The sequence below is a fragment of the Anolis sagrei genome, chromosome 4 (genome assembly GCF_037176765.1).
Source record: "Anolis sagrei isolate rAnoSag1 chromosome 4, rAnoSag1.mat, whole genome shotgun sequence".
NCBI lineage: Eukaryota > Metazoa > Chordata > Lepidosauria > Squamata > Dactyloidae > Anolis > Anolis sagrei.
This window is the reverse complement of record NC_090024.1, coordinates 247,460,096-247,480,033: the sequence shown is the minus strand read 5'-3', so window position 1 is coordinate 247,480,033 and position 19,938 is coordinate 247,460,096. Positions and strand designations below refer to the sequence as shown.

Here is a 19,938-nt window from a genome sequence, read left to right as displayed (position 1 = left end):
TTGGAAGAGACCTCGTGGGCCATCATCCAATCCAACCCCATTCTGCCAAGAAGCAGGAATATTGCATTCAAATCACCCCTGACAGATGGCCATCCAGCCTCTGCTTAAAAGCTTCCAAAGAAGGAGCCTCCACCACACTCTGAGGCAGAGAGTTCCACTGCTGAACGGCTCTCACAGTCAGGAAGTTCTTCCTCGTGTTTAGATGGAATCTCCTCTCTTGTAGTTTGAAGCCCTTGTTCCATTGCGTCCTAGTCTCCAAGGAAGCAGAAAACAAGCTTGCTCCCTCCTCCTCCCTGTGGCTTCCTCTCACATATTTATACATGGCCCTCATCATATCTCCTCTCAGCCTTCTCTACTTCAGGCTAAACATGCCCAGTTCCCTAAGCCGCTCCTCATAGGGCTTGTTCTCCAGACCTTTGATCTGCTCCCTCCTCCCTGTGGCTTCCTCTCACATATTTATACATGGCTATCATCATATCTCCTCTCAGCCTTCTCTTCTTCAGGCTAAACATGTCCAGTTCCCTAGGCCGCTCCTCATAGGGCTTGTTCTCCAGACCCTTGATAACTAGATATAGTTACCTAAAAGGAGAAGGAATGTGACATAAAATACAATGAATGTGAGATTTGTGGAATAGTTTTTGTAGCTTTTTATTTACAACTAGCTATACCCAGCCACGCGTTGCTGTGGCCCTTAGAAAACACAGGATTTGCAGACATGAAGCAATCTGGGCGAGGGAACTCCTCCCACCAAAGGTTTCCTGCTAGCTAGTAGAAGCCAGGCTGTTAAGGTGCAAGAAGGTGGTAATGTACAGGATGTGTGCAAGCTTCCCCTGTACAAAAGCTTCAACTCTTAAGACTTTCCAGGAGGGAACAGTCTTAAGAGCCTCCAAAGATTCTAAAGATTTCCAGGGAAACCCCCTAAAGCTTTGAAGAATTTTGGAGATCTCCAGCTGGAGAATATCCAAGGCTTTACTGGTAGGTCCACTCGGTGCTCGAGAAGCAGTTCGACCCGGTAGCGGAGCCCACATCAGTAAGGATTAGATTACAGTCAGCCTGGGAGAAGTTAAAAAGGGGATTTTTCCATTTAAAGTAAAGAAGAAGTTATTGAAGACAGTTGCCTGTCCCTCGTGGACAAGATTAGGAAGCCACCAGTTGCATAGAAGCCTGGGATCGTTTGTTTATCTTTCCTGAAGACAAGAGAAGTTTCTGTTTGATTGTTCATTAATAAAGGACTTTGTTGTACTTCTCAAGCCATCTAAAGGTCATTTGTGGTGGAAAACCTCTGAGAACTTCTCTTTGGGGAGCCCTGGCCCCTTGTTGTCTTCTTGGATCTGCTCTGCCCTTTCTGAGATGGGGAGAGGGGACTCCCCTGAGTGCAGAGGCAGGGGGTCCGGGCCAGGGAGGGGCCACACCGGCCTGCAGAGGCCGCGGCTCAGAGGCGTACGGCTCAATGTCCACTTGGGAGTGCCCTGGACCTCCTTGGAGGAGCCAGAGCAGGACAAAGGGAGCCCCCAAGAGTGGGGCCTCCCCTGGGGGGCCTCTTGGCTTCTTCCAGCTCCAGCCCCGAAAGCAGCACCCCCAGATATTCCAGGAGAGGCAGTCTTCTGGAAAGGCCGTCGTCAAAATCCAGCTCAACGTATCCGAGCTGGAGCACAATCCATCTGCGGCCACACTCTCCATTGTCCAGCATCCGCTGAAAAGACCACCTCATTGAGAGCCTAGCCAGTCACAGCTCTCCATCCTTGGGTCTGACACCCTTGCAGTTGGAAGCCCCCCCGCTGTCCCATTGTATTGTCCGGCCGCACCGCAAAGAGGGAGGCAGACCCTCGGGGTGGATTTTTTTGGGGAGGGGGTCGCAGGGGAGGGGTGGTCAGCGCTGGAGGGGGGCCTCTCCCGCCGCTTCCTCCCCATCCTGGTGGCGCAGCAGCAGCAGCTCCAAGTCCGGCTCTTTTGGAGGCTTGGGACCCTTCTGGCCTGAAAAGAGAGAGGAAGAGAAGAGTGGACACCGTGTTGGGGAACCTGACCTCTGACGCCCCAAAATAACCCTAAAGGTCAAGGTCAAGGTTGTCCCCTGACATCAAGTCCAGCTGAGTCCAACTCTGGGACTCTGGCGCTGACCTCAATGACTGGAACGACTATTCAATGGACGAGACTGTTTTATTATTTCAATTATTGTTTTCATAGAATCAAAGAGTTGGAAGAGACCTCCTGGGCCATCCAGTCCAACCCCATTCTGCCAAGAAGCAGGAATATTGCATCCAAATCACCCCTGACAGATGGCCATCCAGCCTCTGCTTAAAAGCTTCCAAAGAAGGAGCCTCCACCACACACACTCCGGGGCAGAGAGTTCCACTGCTGAACGGCTCTCACAGTCAGGATGTTCTTCCTCATGTCCTCTCTTGTAGTTTGAAGCCATTGTTCCATTGCGTCCTAGTCTCCAGGGAAGCAGAAAACAAGCTTGCTCCCTCCTCCTCCCTGTGGCTTCCTCTCACATATTTATACATGGCTATCATATCTCCTCTCAGCCTTCTCTTCTTCAGGCTAAACATGCCCAGTTCCCTAAGCCGCTCCTCATAGGGCTTGTTCTCCAGACCCTTGATCATTTGAGTCGCCCTCCTCTGGACACATTCCAGCTTGTCAACATCTCTCTTGAATTGTGGTGCCCAGAATTGGACACAATATTCCAGATGTGGTCTAACCAAAGCAGAATAGAGCCTGGGGAGCATGACTTCCCTAGATCTAGACACTAGGCTCCTATTGATGCAGGCCAAAATCCCATTGGCTTTTTTTGCCGCCACATCACATTGTGGGCTCATGTTTAACTTGTTGTCCACGAGGACTCCAAGATCTTTTTCACATGTACTGCTCTCGAGCCAGGCATTGTCCCCCATTCTGTCTCTTTGCATTTCATTTTTTCTGCCAAAGTGGAGTATCTTGCATTTGTCATTGTTGAACTTCATTTTGTTAGTTTTATTGCTCATGGGTGTATTTTTTAATTTGATTTATGTCTAATTGTAGTGCGTAATTGTTATTGTCTGTACTGGCACTCCTCCTCCTCCTCCTCTTTTTTTTTTTAAATTATTATTATGTATTATGTGTTTTAATTATTATTATTATGATGTGTAAGCCGCATCTCCCGAAGGATTCGATGCGGCTTACACAGGCCGAGGCCTCAACACACAACACAACAATACAATCTAAGCAAATCAAACAATTAAAAACAGAATAAAGCAAAGTAAACAACAGGCACAATACATTAAGACACAATAAAACTGGGCCGGGCCAGAAGGTGGGTATAGAATCATAGAATCAAAGAGTTGGAAGAGCCCTCCTGGGCCATCCAGTCCAACCCCATTCTGCCAAGAAGCAGGAACATTGCATTCAAATCACCCCTGACAGATGGCCATCCAGCCTCTGCTTAAAAGCTTCCAAAGAAGGAGCCTCCACCACAAAGGTTTAAAAGTGCTGATTTGGCAGGAGGTGTATATAGGGCTTCCAGGGCAAGTGCGGTGTGCGATGCGCAGCAATCATTGGTTCTGGTAAAGTGCTTCTGGGACTTGGTGGTGGAGATTTCCTAATCTGGGGAGGTGCATCGGAACAGCCAGGTCTTCAGGTTCTTTCTGAAGGCAGCCAATGAAGGGGCCTGTCTAAGGTCTTTGGGGAGGGTATTCCAGAGTCGGGGGGCCACCACGGAAAAGGCCCTGTCCCGCGTCCCCACCAAGCGCGCTTGCGACGCCGGTGGGATCACGAGCAGGGCCTCTCCAGATGACCGAAGTGAGCGTGTGGGTTCGTAGATGGAAATGCGGTCACGCAGGTAGGCTGGTCCCAAACCATTCAGGGCTTTGTAGGTAAGCACGTGCACCTTGAATTGGGCTCGGAAGATAAACGGCAGCCAGTGGAGCTCCTTCAACAGGAGGGTTGACCTCTCTCTGTAAGGGGCCCCCGTTAGCATCCTGGCTGCTGATCGTTGGACCAATTGGAATTTCCGAGCCGTCTTCAAGGGCAGCCCCACGTAGAGCGCATTGCAGTAATCCAATCTGGAGGTGACCAAGGCATGGACCACTCCGGCCAGATCCGCATTCGCGAGGTACAGTCGCAGTTGGCGCACGAGTCTCAGTTGTGCGAAAGCCCTCCCGGACACCGCGGACGCCTGAGCCTCAAGCGTAAGCGCTGAATCCAAGAGGACTCCCAAACTGCGGACCTGTGGCTTCAGGGGAGTCTTCTGCATTAACAGGCGAGGCAGGCCTGGAGTGGAAGAGCCCCTCAGTCAGGCCAAAGCCCCTCCGGAGCTCTTTTGCTTGACTCCCGCTGCCAACTACCTCGGCAGGCTACCTCTTTGCAGATATCCTCACTGATTGAGTTTGCCCATGCCCGGGCTAGCAGCAAAGCTCTTCAAAAACATGCCCAGGAATGTGGGGGAAGGAAATCCTTAGCTTGGCCCTGACACTAGTTTTGCTTCTCATTGAGGACTAGAAACTTGATGAAATAAAAATGTAGGCAGTCCAGGGATGAAGCCCAACAGACCGCCAGTCGACTCTAGTTTTGCTTCTCATTGAGGACTAGAAACTTGATGAAACAAAAACTTAGGCAGTCCAGGGATGAAACCCAACAGACCGCCAGTCGACTCTAGTCTTGCTTCTCATTGAGGACTAGAAACTTGATGAAATAAAAATGTAGGCAGTCCAGGGATGAAGCCCAACAGACCGCCAGTCGACTCTAGTTTTGCTTCTCATTGAGGACTAGAAACTTGATGAAACAAAAACGTAGGCAGTCCAGGGATGAAACCCAACAGACCGCCAGTCGACTCTAGTTTTGCTTCTCATTGAGGACTAGAAACTTGATGAAACAAAAACGTAGGCAGTCCAGGGATGAAGCCCAACAGACCGCCAGTCGACTCTAGTCTTGCTTCTCATTGAGGACTAGAAACATGATGAAATAAAAATGTAGGCATCCAGGGATGAAACCCAACAGACCGCCAGTCGACTCTAGTTTTGCTTCTCACTGAGGACTAGAAACCTGATGAAACAAAAATGTAGGCATCCAGGGATGAAACCCAACAGACCGCCAGTCGACTCTAGTTTTGCTTCTCATTAAGGACTAGAAACCTGATGAAACAAAAACGTAGGCAGTCCAGGGATGAAACCCAACAGACCGCCAGTCGACTCTAGTTTTGCTTCTCATTGAGGACTAGAAACCTGATGAAACAAAAACGTAGGCAGTCCAGGGATGAAACCCAACAGACCGCCAGTCGACTCTAGTTTTGCTTCTCATTGAGGACTAGAAACTTGATGAAATAAAAATGTAGGCAGTCCAGGGATGAAACCCAACAGACCGCCAGTCGACTCTAGTTTTGCTTCTCATTGAGGACTAGAAACTTGATGAAATAAAAACGTAGGCAGTCCAGGGATGAAGCCCAAGGTGGATTAGGGGCAAGAGCACAGTGAAGGGGGTGGCCCCTACCTGTCACCACTGGCTGCCCATAGAACCACAGAGTTGGAAGAGACCGCATCTCATCCTACCCCCATCAAAGCAGCCCCGACAGATGGCCATGCAGCCTGACTTACCTTTGGTGCCCAGAGCCCTGAGGACCACGTGGAGGGTGATGCCCAGGAGGCAGACCACGAAGCCCAGCCAGTTCAGGAGGCTCAGGCGGTCGCCCATCAGGTGGGTGGCCAGCAGCAGGACGCAGACTTCCTGGAGAGGAAGAGAAGGAGTGGGGGAGCCCAGGACTAGCCATCTTTCTCCCAAGAGGGTCACAGTTAGGGAGGATGGAAGGAAGGGGCATTACGGGGACACCAGGAAGCTCCTCACCTTTTGCAACCTCTCCCCCTCCCCATGAACGCCCCAAAGTCTGCACAGACGCCCCAGGAGGAGGAAGCCCTGGGGCTGAGGGCAGGGGCAGGCCTACCTTGAATATCCCGGAGATGGAGAGGGCCAGGCTGGAGGTCTTGGAGACCAGGAGGAACTCGGAGAAGCCCAGCCCGAAGGCCAGGACGCCCCCCAGGGCCAGCTTGGCCAGCAGGGACAGCAGAAGACCCTCCTCGTGGAAGCGGAAGAGCTTCTCCGAGGTGGACAACGGGAGACCTGCCCAGAGAGGAGAGAAGAGAAGAGAAGAGCCCGGGGTTGATTTCTCTCTTCCATTTGGCTCCCGTCCACCTGAACCCTGCAGCGGACTGACCAATGGACCCAATTGAGGTTGGCACCACTTCTGCCATAATAATAATAATAATAATAATAATAATAATAATAATAGGAGCCCCCGGTGGTGCAGTGGATTAAAGCACTGTGCCGGCAGGACTGAAGATCGACAGGTAGCAGGTTCGAATCTGGGGAGAGGAGGATGAGCTCCCTCTATTAGCTCCAGCTCCTCATGAGGGGACATGAGAGAAGGCTCCCACAAGGATGATAAAACATCAAAAATCACCCAGGTGTCCCCTGGGCAACGTCCTTGCAGACAGCCAATTCTCTCACAACACGAGCGGTTGCTCCTGACATGACAATAATAATAATAATAATAATAACAATAATAACAATAACAATAAAACCAACAACAACAATCATTATTTGGGGTTGCGGTGGAGCAAGGGGTTAAACCATTGACCTGCTGAACTTGCTGACCGGAAGGATCAGCAGTTGGAATCCACAGGAAGGGGTGAGCTCCCGCTGTTAGCCCTAGTTCCTGCCAACCTAGCAGTTCAAAAACATACAAATGTGAGTAGATCAATAGGTACCACTTTGGTGGGAAGGTAAATGCGGACACACTAATAATAATAATAATAACAACAACAACAACAACAACAACAAAACCAACAACAATCATTATACAACAACAACAACAACAATAAAACCAACAACAACAATCATTATTTGGGGTTGCGGTGGAGCAAGGGGTTAAACCATTGACCTGCTGAACTTGCTGACCGGAAGGTTGGCAGTTTGAATCCACAGGAAGGGGTGAGCTCCCGCTGTTAGCCCTAGTTCCTGCCAACCGAGCAGTTCAAAAACATGCAAATGTGAGTAGATCAATAAGTACCGATTTGGTGGGAAGGTAAACGCGGACATACTAATAATAATAATAATACCAACAACAACAGTTATTATTTGGAAATGTGGTGGTGCAATGGATTAAACCACTGAGTTTGCTGACTGGAAGGTTGGTGGTTCGAATCTGCGGAACAGGGTGAACTCCTGATTTTAGCCCCAGCTCCTGCCAACCTAGCAGTTTGAAAACATGCAAATGTGAGTAGATCAATAGGTACCACTTTGGTGGGAAGGTAAACGTAGACACATTAATAATAATAATAATAATAATAATAATAATAACAACAACAACAATAACAACAACAACAAAACCAATAATAATACTAACAACAACAATTATTATTTGGAGATGTGGTGGTGCAATGGATTAAACCACTGAGCTTGCTGACTGGAAGGTTGGTGGTTCGAATCCGAGGGACAGGGTGAGCTCCTGCTGTTAACCCTAGCTCCTGCCAACTTAGCAGTTCAAAAACATGCAAATGTGAGTAGATCAATAGGTACCGCTTTGGTGGGAAGGTAAACGCGGACGCACTAATAATAATAATAATAATAATAATACCAACAACAACAATTATTATTTGGAGATGTGGTGACGCAATGGATTGGACCACTGAGCTTGCTGACTGGAAGGTTGGTGGTTTGAAACTGCGAAACAGGGTGAGCTCCTGATTTTAGCCCCCGCTCCTGCCAACTTAGCAGTTCGAAAACATGCAAATGTGAGTAGATCAATAGGTACCGCATTGATGGGAAGAAAAATGCAGACACACTAATAATAATAATAATAATAATAATAATACCAACAACAACAATTATTATTTGGAGATGTGGTGACGCAATGGATTGGACCACTGAGCTTGCTGACTGGAAGGTTGGTGGTTCGAAACTGCGAAACAGGGTGAGCTCCTGATTTTAGCCCCAGCTCCTGCCAACTTAGCAGTTCGAAAACATGCAAATGTGAGTAGATCAATAGGTACCGCATTGGTGGGAAGGTAAACACGAACACACTAATAATAATAATACCAACAACAACAATTATTATTTGGAGATGTGGTGGTGCAATGGATTGAACCACTGAGCTTGCTGACTGGAAGGTTGGCGGTTCGAATATGTGGGACAGGGTGAGCTCCTGTTGTTAACCCCAGCTCCTGCCAACCTAGCATATATGTGTGTGTATATATTTGTGTATATGTGTATATATGTGTGTGTATATATGGTTTTGCGCATGTGTTACAATGTATTTTTTGGTTTTTTAAGTCTCTTCTACTATGTTTTGCAGTGTTTTTATGAGTTATGGTCACTCGTTGGCCTGAGAAGTGTCTTGTGTCCAAATTTGGTGTCAATTCGTCCAGTGGCTTTTGAGTTATGTTAATCCCACAAACGAACATTACATTTTTATTTATAGAGATTATTATTATATGTATTTATACCCTGCTTTAGCTCCCCAAAGGAGACTCAATTTAAAATATACAAACAATAAAACGGAATTAAACACAAACAGCACTAAAAAAAAATCACAAGTAAAATCCATCCAAAACATTTTCAAAGGTAAAGAAGCTAAAAAACAGCCAACAACTGGACTCCGAAGGGCCAGGCCTCCCATTCTGGAGGCGACCGGGAGCCTTCCGCATACGTGGCTCGTGGCTGCCTGCCTTCTTTCCAACAATGAAAACACTACAGTACAGAGAAGCTGGCTTTACCTCACCCCACAACGCACACCCCACAATGCACACCACACTACTTGCAAAGGTAATGTTACTCGGAATACAGTATATTATTATGGTATTTACATGTTGCAATTGCTCATCAGGAGCCTTGATGTGAACACAACAAACTCACACAGGAATGCAAAGTAGGGCGACACAATCGTTCCACTGCAGCTGTGTTTGCCAGAAAGATTAGTCCTCAAATGCAGCAAATACAAAACACACACACACAAACAATCATACTCCAGCTGTTCCAAGAAAGCCTTACCCTCAAACGCAGCAAAGAGTGGGAAGAGCCCCAGGAACATGGCTGGCTGCAAGTGGAACATGGTGTCGATGGGGTTCTGGAGCCCTGTGGGGGAGGAAAAAAGGGGAGGCGGTCAAGAAGGAGGGGTGGCATTGGGGGCCCTCCCTCTCCCCACTTTGGGTCCCGTTCGCCTCAGGGGCCACGCACCCAGCTCCTCCTTCTGCAGCAGCATCTGAGTCAGGGTCCACCGGATGCCCCCCAGGAAGGAGGCCGCCAGCACCAGCGCAAAGCCCTCCCCGTTGAACTGGACGGCCTTGTAGGTGAAGAGGAAGAGCCCCCCCGCGATCAGCAGCACCACCAGCACCTGCGCCAGACGCTGGACGGGGAGCAAACAGGGGAGAACGCCATTAGAAGGGGGCTGGGGCAAAGGTAAAGCCCTCTGACTGTAAACACCACACCATTCAAAACAATCCTTTTATTAGGTTCTTGTGGGTTTTTTCGGGCTATAGGGCCATGTTCTAGAGGCATTCTCTCCTGACGTTTCGCCTGCATCTGTGGCAAGCATCCTCAGAAGTAGTGAGGTCTGTTGGAAGTAGGAAAATGGGTTTATATATCTGTGGAATGACCAGGGTGGGACAAAGAGCTCTTCTCTGCTGGAGCCAGGTGTGAATGTTTCAACTGACCACCTTCATTAGCATTTGAAGGCCTGGCTGAGCCTGGGAAAATCCCCTGTTGAGAGGTGTTAAGATGTGCCTGGTTGTTTCCTCTCTGCTGTTTTGCTGTTGTAATTTTAGAGTTTTTTTAATACTGGGAGCCAGATTTTGTTCATTTTCATGGTCTCTTCCTTTCTGTTGAAATTGTCCACATGCTTCTTTTGGGTTTCAGTGGCTTCTCTGTGTAGTCTGACATGGTGGTGACAAAGGACTCTTCTCTGCTGGAGCTAGGTGTGAATGTTTCAACTGACCACCTTCATTAGCATTTGAAGGCCTGGCTGAGCAACAAATCCAACCAATGCTCCGTTCAGCAAAGGACAAGAGGGATCCTCTCACCTCTGCAGGAGTCTACCGTATACCATGCAGCTGTGGACAAGTCTACAGAGGAACCACCAAACGTGGCATTGCCCAGACACGCATCAAGGAACATGGAAGGCACTGCAGACTACTCCAATCAGAGAAGTCAGCCATAGCAGAGCACCTGAGGAACCAACCTGGACACAGCATATTATTTGAGAACACAGAAATGCTGGACCATGCTCACAACCACCATGTCAGACGACACAGAGAAGCCATTCAAATCCACAAGCAGGTGGACAATTTCAACAGAAAGGAGGAAACCATGGAAATGAACAAAATCTGGCTAACAGCATTAAAAAAACTCTAAAATTACAACAGCAAAACAGCAGAGAGGAAACAACCAGGCACATCTTAACACCTCTCAACAGGGGAATTTCCCAGGCTCAGCCAGGCCTTCAAATGCTAATGAAGGTGGTCAGTTGAAACATTCACACCTAGCTCCAGCAGAGAAGAGTCCTTTGTCCCACACTGGTCCTTCCACAGATATATAAAACCCATTTTCCTACTTCCAACAAACCTCACTACCTCTGAGGATGCTTGCCATAGATGCAGGCGAAACGTCAGGAGAGAATGCCTCTAGAACATGGCCCTATAGCCCAAAAAAACCCCCTAGTGATTCCAGTCATGAAAGGCTTCGACAATCCTTTTATTGAAGATAATTACAAAGCAGCAAGTAAAAAAGCACTGTAAAGAAATAGGTAAATCCAATTAGGTAAGAAGATAAGCAGGAGCAAAAGTAGTCCAGGGTAAAGTTCAGCAAAGTCCATAAAAACAAAGTCCACACTTCAGGAAAACAAGGTGTTGCAACCCAGAGCAGGAAACTAGACCCTCTTGACAACAATTCACCACACTTGACTGCAGGAATACAATCCTTTCTTATTGAAGAACGTAGATTGCAAGCAGAGGAAGAATCAGAGGTAAATAAAAACCATAGAAAAACAGCAACAAGCAATGTCCATGAACGAGTCCATCAAAAACCACAGCAAACGATGAGTTACCCTTGAGGAATCATGAAATCTGTTAGCTCCCAGCTAATGACACTTGGAACAACTTGAGAAACTACGAGAAACCCAGCCAGTTGAGTCAGGAGACCTCCACAGGCATGCACTTGGAACTGGAACGATGCCTGGTCTGAAGGCAGCCTCAGACCCAGCACTCTTAAAGGAGAGAAATCTATTACGAGACACACCTTAAGTTTTTGTTTGCATTTCTCTCCATCTTTCTGACCTCCGTAAACTTTGTGCTTCTCCCCTGCTCTGCCGAATCTGCCCCCTCCTTCCCTCATTAGGGTGACCAGGTGTCAGATTCTCTGGGGAACTAAGGATGGGAGAAAAAGGGAGTGAAACTTCTCCGCTCGGTTCGGAATGAATGCTCTCATGGGAACTTTGACTTTCACTTTCCAAGGGTGTAGGATTTTCACTATTCAACCCATTGTCAGTATTAACATCTACAATGGCCCCAGAATCAACATTGACCTCTACATTGGCATCAGGACATATAATCAAAGAATCAGGTACAAGGTCACAGAGAGGCTGAACCCCAACACAAGCCATGAATAGACACCCATATATTCCAAGAATCCAAACCATGAACAAGAAATACTTAGACAAGAATCTTCCAAAGCTTCCATGAAACAAGGACGAGAATACACTTGATTCCAACAATGCTTCATCTGACTATATTTCCCATACTTGGAACTTTTATCCCCTCGTTAAACTATTCCACGCACTCAGGAATTGGTTTCACTTTACTTGAGATCCTCTTATCTTTTTCTATCGGAGCCTGGCAGAACACCACAGGCACTGTTCGGCCTGTCTGTTTTGACTAATTTCCTCTCGCCTATCTATTTGCTCATTAAGTCTCGCAGCTGGGCCAGGTGCCCAGTTGTTTTCAAGCCCCAAATCCTGGGAACCCCAAATCTCATGAGAAACTACACTTTGCACAGGGGTCTCCTGGTCCTTCAGTGCATCAGTGTCATTGACCAAACCATTGCCATCTTGAAATTCGCTGATATCACTTCCCACATCCACAGCACCTTGATCAGGAAACACAACCACAGGCTGAACTCCAACAAGCCCCAATGATGCCCTGGACCAGAGTCCACTGTAGTGCATAACCAGAGCCCAGTCTATTGGGGATGGGGATCACAACCTGTTAGGATCACAACCCAACGAGGAACAGATTATGAACTGTTAGGATCACTGTTGGAGCTCAGACTGTGATTGTGTTTCAGGATCAGGGTGCTTTGGATGTGAGGAGTGAGGTCAATGAGTTTCAAAATGGCAATGGTTTGGTCAATGATCTTGATGCAGAGAAGGACCAGAAGTTCCCTGTTCAAAGTGTAGTTTCCCATGAGAATGTCCCTGAAGGGTGTGGGGATGATGGTGTGCTCGCTAAATTGCTACCAGGGAGTTCCCATGATTTGGATCTTGAAAACAGCTCGGCACCTGGCCCAGCTGCAGAAAATAATGAGCAAATAGATAGATGGGAGATCAGTCAAAACAGAAAAGCCAAACAGTGGCTTCGGCGTTCTGCCAGGCTCCGGGAGAAAAAGATAAGAGAGTCTCAGCTAAAGCGAAACCAATTTCTGAGAGCTAGAGACATAGCTAATGAGGAGATAAAAATCCCAAGTACAGGATATGTAGTCAGATGAAGCATCGTTTGGAATCATGTCAAGATCTCGTTCTTATTTCATGGAAGCCTTGCTTGGAAGATTCATATTTAAGAGCCTTTTGTTTCATGGTTTTGATTCTATGATTTTATATTCATGTCTTGGTTTCTTGGATTTTATTAGAGAAGTTTTCACTTTGTTTTCAGGGACTCTGATGGACTATTACTCTGGACTAGTTTGTTCCTGCTTATCTTCTTACCTAATTGGATTTACCTATTTCTTTAAAGTGCTTTTTTTACTTTTCTGCTTTCTAATTATCTTCAATAAAAGGATTGTTTTTTCCTACTCAGCGGTTTGGTATTTGAAGTCAGAGGGCTTTTCCTGTTCTGGAATGCAACAATCACAACCTAATCGGGGTAACAGAGTTTATTTGGTAATGCATGATCGCTTGACATATAAGTATTTTTCTTCTATTTGATGCTTTCAGCAGACAAAGATGCAAGCAGGAAATAACAGGTTTGTTTACTGTTTACTTTGCGTATTTAAAGATACAGGCACAGTTCTTGTCAAGGGTTAAATACCTCAAAATATTTCAGAGAGTCTGTATCATTTGACTTAGAATCATAGAATCATAGAATCAAAGAGTTGGAAGAGACCTCCTGGGCCATCATCCAGTCCAACCCCATTCTGCCAAGAAGCAGGAATATTGCATTCAAAGCATCCCTGACAGATGGCCATCCAGCCTCTGTTTCAAAGCTTCCAAAGAAGGAGCCTCCACCACACTCCAGGGCAGAGAGTTCCACTGCTGAACGACTCTCACAGTCAGGAAGTTCGTCCTCATGTTCAGATGGAATCTCCTCTCTTGTAGTTTGAAGCCATTGTTCTGCGTCCTAGTCTCCAGGGAAGCAGAAAGGAAGCTTGCTCCCTCCTCCTCCCTGTGGCTTATAACCTTTAACAGTGTCTTCATAAACCATATTGTTCTATACAGCTCTCTTTAGTAAGAGTTTGCTTTCAAAGGAAACACAAGCCTCAACAGTTGTAGTAGCAGCTCCTCACAATGGCTCCTGCACTCTGACAGCCTTCTACACGCAAGCTCACTCAAGGCTCCACGCTGTCACTTCTTACACGCTCAAGGCACAACTGACTTCTCTAACTAGCTTCCTGTTTGAAACCGGAACATTCCAAACCGGCACTGAGTCAGTCACAAGACCTGCAGCCCCTCCCACTGCTCCAGGTATATAGAGATGAGGTAACTGCAAACTACAAATAAGACAAACACTTCAGGATATCAAACGACATATTAATAAAACAGACAAACGTCAAATAGAGGAGGACTGAGAAGGTTGCTTCCTCCAACCGTTCCTTCCTGAGCCGTTCAGCAGTGGAACTCTCTGCCCCAGAGTGTGGTGGAGGCTCCTTCTTTGGAAGCTTTTAAGCAGAGGCTGGATGGCCATCTGTCAGGGGTGATTAGAATGCAATATTCCTGCTTCTTGGCAGAATGGGGTTGGACTGGATGATGGCCCAGGAGGTCTCTTCCAACTCTTGGATTCTATGATTCTATGAACACGGCCATTGCCTTTGGAGGCGCTGGACCCTATTGCGGTCCATGACCAGAACACAGGTATTGTGGTCAGTCGAAAGGCCGAACAGGGCATAGGGTGACAGCCTGTGCTGGATGGGGTCGCACTCCCCTTGAAGGCGCAGGTTCGCAGCTTGGGTGTGATCCTGGATTCATCGCTGAGCCTGGATCCCCAGGTCTCAGCGGTGACCAGGGGAGCATTTGCACAGCTCAGGCTCGTGCGCCAGCTGACTTGGCCACGGTAGTACACGCTCTGGTCACATCCCGCCTTGACTACTGCAACGCTCTCTACGTGGGGCTGCCCTTGAAGACGGCCCGGAAGCTTCAGCTAGTCCAGCACGCGGCAGCCATGTTACTAACAGGAGCGGGACGCAGGAAGCACACAACGCCCTTGTTGTACCAACTCCACTGGCTGCCGATCTGCTACCGGGCCCAATTCAAGGTGCTGGTGCTGGCCTACAAAGCCCTAAACGGTTCCGGCCCAAAATACCTGTCTGACCGCATCTCGGCCTATGAGCCCACGAGGACTTTGAGATCGTCCGGGGAGGCCCTTCTCTCGATCCCGCCTGCCTCACAGGCACGCCTGGCGGGGACGAGGGACAGGGCCTTCTCGGTGGTGGCCCCCCGGCTGTGGAACACCCTCCCTGTGGACATCAGACTGGCGCCCTCTCTTATGACGTTCCGCAAGAGACTAAAGACGTGGTTGTTTGAGAAGGCGTTTGAGTAAGTGCTGTAACAATTGGCAATGACGACTGGAACGGAACATGGATAACGAGATTTGGATTGTGATTCAATGATGAGACGTCGCGAATGATTTAGTGTAATTGTATTATGGATAGTGATGTTGTTTATTGTTGTTGTGATATTGCTTATATTGTAATTGTTCTTGATTTTATATGTTGTACACCGCCGTGAGTCGCCCTAGGGCAGTAAATAATATTTACAAGTGCAGTAAATAAATAAATAAATAAATAATAAATAATAAATAATATTGCCTTTGCAGGCTCTGGGCCCTGGACTAGTTTGTTCCTGCTTATCTTCTTACCTAATTGGATTTACCGATTTCTTTAAAGTGTTTTTTACTTTTCTACTTCCTAATTATCTTAAATAAAAGGATTGTTTTTTCCTAGTCGTTGCCTTGGGGCTTTGGATCCCATTGTAACGTATGGCCAAAACCCAGCCATTGCCTTTGGAGGTCCTGAGTCCAATGTCGTACATGACCAGAACTTAGCCATTGCCTTTGCAAGCCATAGGTCCATTGTAATACATTGTCAGAGCCCAGCCATTGCCTTTGCAGAACCTGGACTCCCATTGTGTTGCATGGCTGGAACCCAGCCATTGCTTTTGGATACTGGGAAGCCCACTGAAATGGATGGCCAGAGCCCAGCCAATGCCTTGGCAGGCCCTGAGCCCATTGCATTGTACGGCCAGAGCCCAGTCAATGCATTTGGAGGTCCTGAGTTAATAGCAGTAGGTGGCTGGAGCCAAAACAATGCCTTGGAGGTCCTGAGTCTAATGTAGTGCATGGCCACAGTCCAGCCATGGCTTTTGCAGACCCTGAGTCCATTGTTTTCCATGGTCAGATCCCAGCTATTGCGTTTGCAGGCCTTGGACCCCATTGTGTCACATGGCCAGAGCCTGGTCAATGCCTTTGGCGGCCCCGAGTCCAATGTGGCACATGTCCAGAGTCCAGCCATTGCCTATGGAGCCCTGGGTCCATTGCAATGCATGGCCAGAGCCCAGCCAATGTCTTGGGGCTTTGGACTCCATTGTGTTGCAAGGCCAAAGTCCAGTCATTGTCTTTGGAGGCCATGAACCCCATTGTATTGCATAGCCAGAGCCCAGCCAATGCCTTTGCATGCCCTGGATCTCATTGTGTCACATGGACAGGGTCCAGCCATTGCTTTTGGAGCCCCAGACTCCATGGTGGCAGATGGCTGGAATCAAAACAATGCCTTGAGGTCCCATTGCATTGCATGACCAGAGCCCAGCCATTGCCTTTGGGGGTCTTGCATTCCATTGTAATGCATGGCCAGAGCCCAGCCAATGCCTTGGGGCTTTGGACACCATTGTGTTGCATGGCCAAAGCCCAGTGGTTACCTTTGGAGGCCCTGAACCCCATTGTGTTGCATGGTCACAACCCAGCCAATGACTTTGCATGCCTTGAACCCCATTGTAGTGCATGTCCAGAGCACAGCCATTGCTTTTGGACTCCATGGTGGCAGATGGCTGGAATCAAAACAATGCCTTGGGGTCCAATGCCTTGGGGGCTTTGGACACCATTGTGTTGCATGGCCAAAGCCCAGTGGTTACCTTTGGAGGCCCTGAACCCCTTTGGCATTGCATGGCCAAAGCCCAGCCAATGCCTTTGCATGCCCTGGACCCATTGCAATGCATGGTCAGATCCAAGCTATTGCCTTTGTAGGCCTTGCATTCCATTGTAATGCATGGCCAGAGCCCAGCCAATGCCTTGGGGCTTTGGACCCCATTGTGTTGCATGGCCAAAGCCCAGTCATTGCCTTTGGAAGCCCTGGATCTCATTGTGTTTCATGGCCAGAGCCCAGAAATTGCCTTTGCAGAACTTGGGACCGTCACTGCATTGTATGGCCAGAGCCCAGCCATTGCTTTTGGAGACCCTGAACTCCATTGTGTTGCATGGCCAGAGCCTAGCCAATGCCTTTGGAGGCCCTGGATCTTATTGTGTTGCATGGCTAGAACCCAGCCAATTGTTTTGCAGGCCATGGACCCCACTGTGTTCCATGGATGGAGTCTGGTCAATGCCTTTGGAGGCCCTGGGTCAATTGTAATGCATGTCCAGAGCCCAGCCAATGCCTTTGGGCTTTGGACACCATTGTGTTACATGGACAGAATCCAGCCAATGCCTTTGCAGAACCTGGACCCCCATTGCATCGTATGGCCCAAACCCAGTCAATGCATTTGGAGGCCCTGGGTTAATAGCGGTAGGTGGCTGGAGCCAAAACAATGCCTTGGAGCCCTAAATCTAATCTAGTGAAAGGCCACAGTCCAGCCATGGTCTTGGGAGACCTTGAGTCCATTTGTTGCATGGCGAAAGCCCAGCCAATTTTTTTTTGAGACACCGTCCAATATATATATATTTATTTACGATATTTATAGCCCACCTTTCTCAGCTACACGGCGACTCAGGGCAGGTTACAGATTGGCACAATTCAATGACAGCATTCATAAAAGTGCCATTAAAAACAATCAGCAATCAATATATCGAATGGCCAGAGCTCGGACATTGCCTTTGGAGGCCCTGGATCCATTGTAATGCATGTCCAGAGGCCAGACACTGCCTTGGGGCTTTGGATTCCATTGTGTTGCATGGTCAGAGCCCAGTCAATTGTTTTGCAGGCCCTGAATCCCATTGTGTTGTATGGCCAGAGCCTGGCCAGTGTTTTTGAGACTACGAGTACAATATATTGCATGGCCAGAGCCCGGCCATTGCCTTGGGAGGCCTTGAGTCCCTTGTATTGAATGGTCAGATCCCAGCTATCGCCTTTGCAGGCCCTGGACCTCATTGTGCCGCATGGCCAGAGCCTGGTCAATGCCTTTGGAGGCCATGGACCCACTGTAATGCATGTCCAGAGCCCAGCCAATGACTTGGGGCTTTGGACCCTGTTGTGTTGCATGGCCGAAGCCCAGTCATTGCCTTGGGAGGCCCTGAACTCCATTGTTTTGCATGACCAGATTCCAGCTATTGCGTTTGCAAGCCTTGGATTCCATTGTGTTGCATGGCTGGAGCCTGGTCAATGCCTTTGGAGTCCATGGGTCCAATGTAGTGCAGGTCCAGAGTTCAGCCATTGCTTATGGAGGCCCTGGGTCCATTGTAATGCATGCCCAGAGGCCAGTCAATGCCTTGGGGCTTTGGATCCCATTGTGTTGCATGGTCAGAACCCAGTCAATTGTTTTGCAGGCCCTGAACCCCATTGTGTTGTATGACCAGAGCCCGACCAATGCTTTTTGAGACCCTGAGTCCAATATATTGCATGGCCAGAGCCTGGCCATTGCCTTTGGAGGTCCTGGGTCCACTGTAATGCATGGCTGGAGCCTGGTCAACACCTTTGGAGGCCATGGGTCCAATGTAGCGCATGTCCAGAGTCCAGCCATTGCCTTTAGAGCCCCCGAGTCCACTGTAATGCATGGCCAGAGCCTGGTCAACGGAGCCTGTGTCCAACGTAGTGCATGTCCAGAGTCCAGCCATTGCCTATGGACGCCTTGGGTCCCTTTTAACACATGGTCAGCACCCAGCCAATTGTTTTGCAGGCCCGGGGCCCATTGTGTTGCATGGCTGGAGCCTGGTCAAGGCTGAGAAAGAAGGTCTACAAATGCCACAAACAAACAAATAAATAAATATAAATATAAATACTAAATTTGGAGGCCCCGAGTCCAAAGTAGCACCTGTCCAGAGCCCGGCCATTGCTTATGGAGGCTCTGGGTCAATTGTAATGCATGGCCAAAGCCTTTTGAGACCCCGAGCTCAATAGACAGCATGTCCAGAAGCTGACCGTTGCCTTTGGAGGGTCATCCAAAGTGAGGCGTCCCTTACCGGCTCTTCCAGCCTGAAGACCAGGGAGAAGAAGAGGATGAAGAGGACGGCCGAGGACTTGGTCATGGTGTACCTGCGGAAAGAGAGGGGGGGGGGGCAAAGGGGTTGGTCAGTTGAGGCGTCCATTTGAGCCCGGTCAGCCCCTCCGGCCCCTTTTGGCCTTACTCACAGGGAGACCGTGATGTAGAGGAAGCTCCAGTTGCTGAGGCCCACGTCCAAGGCGGTGGAGAGCGCTGGGAAGAGAAATAAGAGGCATTGGGACAGGTATGGACCAACCTGGGCCCTCCAGGTGTTTTGGACTACAACTCCCACAATTCCTAACAGCCGATAGGCTGTTAGGAATTGTGGGAGTTGTAGTCCAAAACACCTGGAGGGCCCAAGTTGGCCGCAGAGGGTCCCTCGAGGTATGGACCAACTTGGGCCCATCCAGGTGTTTTGGACTACAACTCCCACAATTCCTAACAGCCTACCGGCTGTTAGGAATTGTGGGAGTTGTAGTCCAAAACACCTGGATGGGTCCAAGTTGGCCACACCTTTGCTGGACTCACCTGCAGGCCCCACCTGGCGCAGGTAAGCATCCCAAGGCAGGAGGGGGCGTGGCGCGCGCTTGGGGGCGTGGCCTCCCCGCAGAGAAGCCCCTCCCCCTGCTTTGGCCCCGCCCCCTAGGCCGAGGCCTCGCCCCCTCCGCGCCAGGCCGGAGAGCAGGAAGATGACCATGAGGTGCAGCAGCGTCATGAAGAGCGGGAAGGAGAAGCTGCGCATGAGCCACTTGTTGTAGAAGGTGATCCCGATGGAGAAGCCGTAGTAGAGCAGCACCAGCCCGGCCACGCCGCCCGCCCGACGCGCCGCCCGCCAGCACGCCCCCAAGCACCCCGCCGCCATGCCCGAGCCGGGCAAACAAGGACTGCAGCTCAGGACACTGCGCATGCGCGGACTACTTCCGCCCTCACTCAGAGGCACGCCCTGATTGGGCGGCATGGTGCAATGTCTCGCCCATACCGCCTCACCATTGGACAGCCGGACCGGGCAAAGACGAACTGCAGTTCTGATACGACGCATGCGCGGCTTGCTTCCGCCCTCACTCAGAGGTCCAACCTGATTGGGCGGAGGAGTG

The 19,938-nt window shown here is 49.1% G+C and overlaps 1 protein-coding gene across 1 annotated transcript; it reads right to left on the bottom strand.

Moving 5' to 3' along the window:
* Nucleotides 1-632: 632 nt before the first annotated feature.
* Nucleotides 633-19,726, bottom strand: SLC35C2 (solute carrier family 35 member C2). Its single transcript, XM_060771787.2, has 8 exons — nucleotides 19,373-19,726; nucleotides 18,994-19,057; nucleotides 18,825-18,897; nucleotides 9,199-9,367; nucleotides 9,013-9,096; nucleotides 5,909-6,084; nucleotides 5,565-5,694; nucleotides 633-1,974 (listed from the first exon to the last, which is right to left on the bottom strand). Exons 1-8 carry the CDS (start codon nucleotides 19,704-19,706, stop codon nucleotides 1,871-1,873), a joined length of 1,134 nt encoding a protein of 377 aa, XP_060627770.2. The 5' UTR covers nucleotides 19,707-19,726; the 3' UTR covers nucleotides 633-1,870.
* Between the last annotated feature and the right edge of the window lie 212 nt (nucleotides 19,727-19,938).

Coding starts and splice junctions, on each gene's coding strand:
- SLC35C2 (XM_060771787.2), bottom strand. CDS start 19,706: ATGGCGGCGGGGTGCTTGGGGGCGTGCTGGCGGGCGGCGCGTCGGGCG. Junction 9,097..9,198: donor GCTGCAGAAGGAGGAGCTGG/GTGCGTGGCCCC, acceptor CCTCCCCCACAG/GGCTCCAGAACCCCATCGAC. Junction 1,975..5,564: donor CAGGGCTCTGGGCACCAAAG/GTAAGTCAGGCT, acceptor CTCTCTTTTCAG/GCCAGAAGGGTCCCAAGCCT.